Source organism: Seriola lalandi, unplaced genomic scaffold (assembly GCF_002814215.2).
Source record: "Seriola lalandi dorsalis isolate HSWRI2012SDOR001 ecotype SW California unplaced genomic scaffold, Sedor1 jcf7180002053944, whole genome shotgun sequence".
In the NCBI taxonomy this organism is placed as follows: Eukaryota; Metazoa; Chordata; class Actinopteri; order Carangiformes; family Carangidae; genus Seriola; species Seriola lalandi.
The window spans coordinates 327279-335121 of record NW_019524497.1 but is presented as its reverse complement, the minus strand read 5'-3'; the positions used below and the strand labels follow the sequence as shown (position 1 = coordinate 335121).

General features: G+C 44.4%; 1 protein-coding gene across 1 annotated transcript in view; it reads right to left on the bottom strand.

Moving 5' to 3' along the window:
• tiam1a (TIAM Rac1 associated GEF 1a) overlaps positions 1-7843 on the bottom strand; it is a 54347-nt gene that overhangs the window by 32363 nt on the left and 14141 nt on the right. The window contains exons 2-7 of the mRNA XM_087172990.1: positions 6214-6319; positions 3657-4306; positions 2653-2939; positions 1094-1366; positions 757-988; positions 200-207 (exon numbers count right to left, since the gene is read on the bottom strand). Of these exons, the coding sequence (XP_087029116.1) occupies positions 200-207; positions 757-988; positions 1094-1366; positions 2653-2939; positions 3657-4299 (1443 nt within the window). The 5' untranslated portion in view covers positions 4300-4306; positions 6214-6319. The remainder of the gene's footprint in view (positions 1-199; positions 208-756; positions 989-1093; positions 1367-2652; positions 2940-3656; positions 4307-6213; positions 6320-7843) is intronic.

The window sequence follows — 7843 nt, the reverse complement described above, 5'->3', positions numbered from 1 at the left end:
AAAAAAAAAAAAAGAAAAGTATTTAATCCCTCATTGGTATTCAAGCGAAAAAAATGTATGAAATTATGGGTCTACATTGTCAGTAACATGAGGTCAGGAGGAATATCAGGAGACCGTCAAATGTGTTTATTTTAGGAGCGATGGATTAAAAGAGAAGAGGCAGGAAGGAATGCAGCTGTGGATGCTCTCTCTATCTTACGCTGCATTCTGAGAGTATGAGAGCGGATTAGACACGGATGCCGCTGTAAAATTAAATTGTGATGGGGCCGAGGTGAGGCAATGTAAGGCCACACAGAAGAGGGTGAGAGAGGACGGCAGAGGTGACAACCAAGGGCATGGGCTGTGTTAGGACTGATGTGATTACAGTCTAACAGGATGGAGGGAGCGAGAGATTAAACAGGCTGAGGTCAGGATAAGATGTTTATCTGAATGAGACATTTTGGCTGCATGATTTTTTCTGAAAGAAATTGTTTGATCTTTTTTTTTTTCCTACTACTTGCATCTGTTAGTCATTTAAGAATTTAGATTTTGTAGGTAACTCAATTTTAGATTAGTTAGATTTTAGCTGCAGAGGCATTTAAGGGCGTCCTGGTGGTCGTTACATCACGTAACCACAATGTCCTCAGTTTGAATCAGGATGGAAACATGCAGCCTGCTGCCCCACAATTTCTGTCACTCTCCATTGAAAAACTATCAGACACAGGTAAAAGGCCAAACATAATGTTAAACATAAAAGAATAAGACTCTATGTAACACCTTTCAGAGAAACCCAGTAGTGTTTCCACTTGCGCCTTGTTGCAGGTTCCACCTTCTTGTTTTTCTTATGAACCAGGAAGTTCTTCACAGCCAGAGCCCCCGCTTTCCTGACTGTGCCTTGTGCGCAGCCGATCAGAGTGTCCGACGGATACGCACTACTGAGCGTGCCGCTGCTCTGCTCATCACTCACAGCGGAGCCAGCCTCCTCCGTGCAGTCCCGACCCTGATGTGTCTGAAGACAGAGTCGTTGAAAAATGAAGTGAATTGTCAGTGTCAGACATACCGACGAATATTACAAAGGAATGCACATACACACTTGTGCTAAAAAGTAACTAACCCAGGCTTGATTGTCCAGCTCCTTCCGGAAATTCTCATACACTCCTCCCCTTCCTCCTTCGCCACCTCTTCCCTCTCCTCCTCCTGCGCTGCTGCTTCCACTGTCGCTGCCGTTGAAAACACTGCTCTCAGTTGCCGAGTACACCGAGAAGGAGGCCGACATGGCCTTACAGCGCCGTGACACCAACTCTCCGTCCCCGTCTATCTCCGCGGTGACGCCGTCAATGCCACTGTCACCATACTCACTTCCCTCGCCCAAAACACCCGAGATGTCCTGTCAGCCAGAAATACAGGGTGGAAAGAGAACTGATTTACTTATAGATTATTAATGTATAGACAGAAACCGATATATTTGGATAGCCAAAATATGCACATGCGCACACAAACTGGTGAAACTACAGATCAAAGTCACCATAGTCAAAGCTGCATGAATGACCAATCTGCCAGTCTACAGGAGGTCATAACACAAGAGGTCATTTCTCTCCAACTGCAAGAATCAACCCCGCAGCTTATGCCACACAAGGGGTTTCTGGGTGTATGTTTGTGTGTCTGTGTGTGGGTGGGTGCGTTACACGTTTAGCACATATTTAGCCATGGGTTTCTGCTACATGAAGGCTTTTCACTTTGACAGAGGGGGTTCTCCGCGCTTTCACACTTTTATTTCACCAAACTGAGGCTCCCTCTGTTCTTTTTCTCTTTGTTTTGCAGCATTATGTCGATCTATTTATATCCTGTCTAACAACCCCCTCAGCCTGGCTAGATGAATTTATAATGAGCACTTAGGGTGCTCTGCTATCCAAGGGTGCTTGGGGGTTGTGGGAATGAGTTGAAAGAAAAGCCTGGTTTGCTATTTTAGTACTTCCTTCTGATTTGGCAATTTTTTATTTTTTTTTTTAACAATGACACATGGAAATTACAGAAAACATATGAACATATTCCACTGATAGTTTTGTTTCTGTCCACTCTCATTAACTTGGTTTCTTTGTGATACCTCACAGTGAATTTCTCTTTTACCCTTTGAGTGAATCTGCCTTTGGAAGATTGTGAGATAAGCTTGTAAATTCTGATCAAAATGTCACTGTGTGTGTGTATTTATGCATGTTAGGACAGTGGTTAGTGAATGGGGAATGAAAGATGCTATGCTTTACTGCTCTAATTTCTGGAGGGGGAGACGGAGAAACCAGGCCATCGTTAGACAAGTTCGCCCCACAGCGACTTTACTTATCTGACTCCTTATAATCCATTTCCCCACTACACAAATATACACTCATACTTGGATGTGCAAACATAGAACATGCACACACACACAACTGCAGAGCATGAGCACACACAGGAAGTGTATCTGGTTGTCAAAAAAATGTTAATTGGTGGATTGACTGGTGTCCTCTGTCATATCTGTGAACCCCCTACACTTCCTGGATACTACCAGTAAACAAAGTCCTCTTTCTACATTTAGGGGTCTATATTTCAAGGGGGAAAAAAAGACTGAAAGACTTTAAACTAATTACTGTTTCACCTGCTTTGTGTATTCATTCACACATTGCTGAAATGTGATCTAACCTGAGTAGTTTGTGCGCGGCGTCCCTGGAAAGCCGGGCACGGTGCAGCTGGGATGCCGAGCCCTGCCAAGCCCTCAGACAGGCAGTGGGACCGTCGGCAAGGGAGCGTGAACGCTCCATACCCGCCGCCATCCTCCTCAGTCGGAGACATCAACCCCTCCTCCCCTTCTCCATCTCCATCACACTCAGCCTCTCTCCGGTTTTTAGCGTAGCGGCTCCTCTGCCCCCTGAGGCCAGGGCTCTGCTGGCTGCACAGATGGTCCAGAGACGATGCCCTTTCAGCTGAGCCTGGAACATACACACAGGTGGTTATAGCTGTGGGTGTGTATTCGTGTGTGTGTGTGTGTGTGTGTGTGTGTGTGTGTGTGTGTGTGTGTGTGTGTGTGTATGTGTGTGTGTGTGAGCAAGGTGAGGTTAGTGCATTCTGATTACTGTGCGAGTGTGTGAGTGTGCACCAAACCCATACATTATTCTGAGCTAGCCTACCACCTGGGGCATTGCTTAGACCTTCAGCAGTTAGGTTACCAGCTACCGCCTGCTGTCATGCTGAGCTCCAGCAGCTCCTGCACAGCCCCAGTTAAACTAACAATCCCATGATCAACGGAACTACGGCAAGTGATGGATGGCGGCTAACCTTCAATCAGCAGACTCTCTCAAATCATTTTTCCCTGCTCGGCAATTTTTCTCAGCTCCCTCCCTCCCATCACCTGTAAAGTGAATCAAATCAAGCCGATCCTCCTGCAAACATGCTCTGATGTACACATATATAGGAACATTTTATTTTCCATCCATCAGTCGCCATTCTCTTGGAAAGCTACAGTGGTGCTTTTTGAGAACTATATAATTCAGAAATTTCAGTATCCACCATTTCAAGACAGGAAATGTAACTTGACTTGATGTTGACAATAGCAATGGATATGCTTCCCAATTACTATGTGAGAAAATTGAATATGTATTCTGTAGGTTTACAATAAATAGTAAATAATTTATGTTTACCATCCTCACCTGCACTGGGCCGTGTGAACTGTTCCTCCTCCTCTTCTTCTCCTCCATCCACCATCTCCTCTGTGCTGGTCAGATGCTCCTGACTCAGGTCAGACAGAGAGAACTCCAGGCTGTCTTCTCTCCACATGTCCGCCGACTTCGACCGCTTCTTTTTAAAGCTCCCTCCCTCCCGGGGGCCCTCAGTCATCCGCTGGAGGTACCTTTCCTCTCCAACAGTGTCTCCCTCCCCCTCCCCCATGGAGTCCTCTCCTCCATCCTGAGCAACAGTGTCCGCCTCTGAGGTTTCGGGAGTTGGCGTGGCCAAGGGGTCATCATCCTGCTGGTAGGACTCCGGCCTCATTGTCATAGCGACGCGCTGTGTCCAGTGAGGGTTGATGCCAAACTCCCCGAACGCATCTGTTGCGTTGAAAGGTTCCAGTCCGTTCTCCGCTAACGACTGTGGGATGCTCGGCGTGCTGGAGGAGCGGGTTGAGGCTTCAGAGTTCCTGTGTTCCTGTTTCACTGAAGAAGAGTGGCGGGAGCGGCGGGTGATCGGCTGCTTGCTGGAGAGACGGAGTGAGCGGGACGTGTGCTTACGGGAGAGTTGTCCCGTCACATCACCGTAGAAACCACTGTCCCCATTCTGACTCTCCACGTTTCCCATGATTCAACTGTGGATGAAGGAAGTAGGTTGTGTGAAACATATACATCTTAGAAATGTTCCCATTATCCCTTAATCTAGACCATGACTAATTCGCGCAAGTTAATAAAGTAGTGACCTAAGTGTTTTACAACTTCTTATTGGTGTGTGCCACATCTGTGCTTTATATCAAACATCTGTATTCATTAACTAGCACACTGATCAATCTGAGGTGCCAGATCCCTCCTTGGTTTAAAACACAGAGTATTACATTCATTAGAAAAAACACATAACAACATGCATCTGCCAGCTGTTTGTAATGCATTTTCTTTTATTTAATTAACTTGTTATACGGGCCAGTGCCTTTGGGGAGGTCAGAGAAACTAACAGAAGAACACACGGCAGCTCTTAAGTGAGAATGAAAGTACTAAGAGGAGGCTGTTCAAAGAAATAACAGATAAAACAACTTGCAGCAACTATCAAAATCCGTCATTTACTGCAGTAGATGCTTGGTCAGATTCAGATATTTACTTTAATCCTATGTAAAGTGGGTTTTGTTAAAAGAAAAAGAAAAGGTTTGTGGAAAAAGAATGTCTTACTCAGCAAAATCAAGAATTGAAAAAAACTACTTAGTTTTAGGATTGGTGCCAAAACTCACGTATTGCATTGGCAGTGTTATCGGAAACCTTCAATACCTAGCTCCTAAGTGGCGCGATGCTTTAAGAGCGAGATATCTTTTGTTGCGTTTTCACAATTCCCCACCGAACTGGGCTGAGTGCTGTTCTGCCTGTGACGAAGTGTGAGCTGGTTAAAGAAAGTTAGAGACTGTTGCCAGTTTGCTTTAAAATCACTGTGAGATACACAGTCTGTTTTCAAATCTTTCAAACCACGCAGCAGGTTGTGCTTTCTAATGGCACTGTCAAAAACATCGAAGGCACTCATCTGCAGTTCTTCCACAGCTCTCTGCTTTGAGATTCAAATTATGATCTAATGGACAAGGAACTATGTTAAATGGGTTGTTTACTTATTCATATTTTACTGAAAAGCAGGTCAATCACTGTGCTGGATGAGTGGGTAACCCATGATGTCCCATTAACTAATGGTGGGATTTCAAAGGTATCCAGGAGCTCTATGAAGGCCATGTAGGGATCAGGGGTCAGGTATCCGCTGAGCTGAGGTGGAAACTCCCAACCCCTTTTTTTTGCTACTTTAACTGACCTGAATGTTCGGACAACACACTCACAGGAAGTAGCACAGTGAATTAAACTTAAGTATTTAGAGAAAATCAAAATCCCACTTCCCCTTTTAGTGGCTACAAAGACTTTTAAAACTTTAAGTGTTTTTTTTTTTCCTCATATGTTTAAAAGCTGCATCGCAATTTAATCATTAAAGTTAAAACTTTAATTAATCTTTGTCTTTGTCACTTGTACTTTATGATCCTACACATTCATGAATCCTTATCATCTTGTTTGACGCAACGACGGATGAACTAATCTCACTGCAGCACTTCTCTCCCTCTGCACTGCTCAAATTATGCATCAGCCATATTCCCAGATGCAGTTAAAATGATCAAAGAAATCTGTTTTTAGCTGCATTCTGTTGATCACAAAGTTATCTCAGCATCTTGCTTCACCTCATGCTCTCTGTTATATAAGCACATGGAGCTGCTGAGTCAACTGCTGTCAGATCAGCTGGTCCTCTGTGAGTCACACATCATCAAACCTACACCATCAGGTTCTCCACGTGGACTCAAACTGCAGAGAGAGAATCTTTCCCAACGAGATAAATTCTGTTTTAACAACTCATTTAATCTTGTATTGAGAACCACAGCCTTTAAAACAAAAACAATATTCAAATTCAAGTAAACTGTTAGGATTTTAAAATTCAATACAAACCAAATCACTAATAGACATACTGAAGTGTACAAACTGTGGTTACCTGTGGTTAAGCAGCCGCATCACCAGCATCCCCACCTCACTGTGGTGTTGCCTTTCACCGACTGCACGATCTTGCACACATCCTCAAACGGTGGTGTCAGTCCGCCCTGAGAGGAACAAGAAAAGAGAGAAGTGTTTCAGCGGAGCTCTCACAACTTCAAAGTGACCCAATGTGTCAAATGCACAGAGAGGAGGAGAGAGACGACGGGAAGAGGAAGGTGCTTCTGCAGGAGGATCTGCCAGGTATGTTACATAAAGCGGGTGAAGTAAAGTTGAAAGTAAAGCTGTGAAGCGCAGCGGAGGGGGAATGTATAGGATGAGAGACAGCATACAGGAGGAAAGGGAATAAGGGACACTTGGGTCAGTAAGCCTGGTGTTCAGATAATGCAAGGAGGCAAAAAAAAAACAAAACAACAAAAAGACAAAACAAGAAATGCATATTCAAATGCACACATACATACAACTGATCATCAGAAACAAAGCACGGAGGTACAGTCTGAGCCTGAGGGGCGAGAAAAAAAAAAAAAAAAAAAACTCACAAACAACCGTATTTTCTTTGAACTGCACCCTGAAACTCTCTGCCAACCAGAAACCACACAGGCATGTACAGGCATGTGCACAAAACATTTTGGGAAAACACCCCTTGTTTCCCTGTAGACAAAGAGATTCGTGCACACACGCACACACATACACACTCACACACTGTAAAATGACAGGAGATGAAAGCAGCTATGCAGTGTGATTTTCTGCTTAAGACTCAATTCAATGATCCTTACCAACACGACCTAATTTTCTCTAATACCAGCCCTGAGCTGCTTAGAGTAGACCATGATTTCCATAATGTGCTATGTATAGTGTGGAGGTATGCAAGTTCAAGCATGCTTGCTAGCGTGTAGATCTGCACATATTTTCAGTTCATAAACCAGATGAAAATTATTAATTTGGATGTATGATCCCTCTCGGTCAGCTAGCATAAGCATTTAGAGGCCCCTGGCAGATTAGCTGGGAGACTGACTGCTGCCCACAGTGCTGCAAACACTATTGTCAGATTAGTTTGGGTTTTGATAAGGAGGGAAATTATATAAAAGGAATAATTTCGCTGCCGTGTGAAAACAAAGACAAATCTGTTGCAAAGCAGATGTCAATCAGCACAAGGTCTGTCATTTTAACTAGACATTTCTGTTTTAGCCTCATCAGTTTGTTCCCTCAGGGCTACAAGACTGGTCTAACGTTACTGCCACCAAACTTTGACTGCAGTGGCTGTGTTTTTAAATCAGATCAGATTGTTCACAGAAATACACAGAGATGAAAGTGCAGAAAAAGTGAAGCAGAAAAGGACAATAAGAGAATTGCTGCGCAGCGTCTCGTTTCACCGGTCAGCTCTGACGTTGCGCCATGCCAGCATGTGTGTGTTCATGTATTTTAAACATAGCCACTGTAGCACATTTCACCCCAGCTGTGGGAAGCGGTTACATAAGCTAAACTTGACCCTGATACTTCTCCTCCTCCTCCTCTGTTCGTCCTAACACTCCAGTCTTTATTATTTCTCATCCGTCCTCCATCCCATCCGGCCTGATGAGATTCATCCCAGCCCACATGCTGGACACCCACCCACCCCACCCCACCCCACC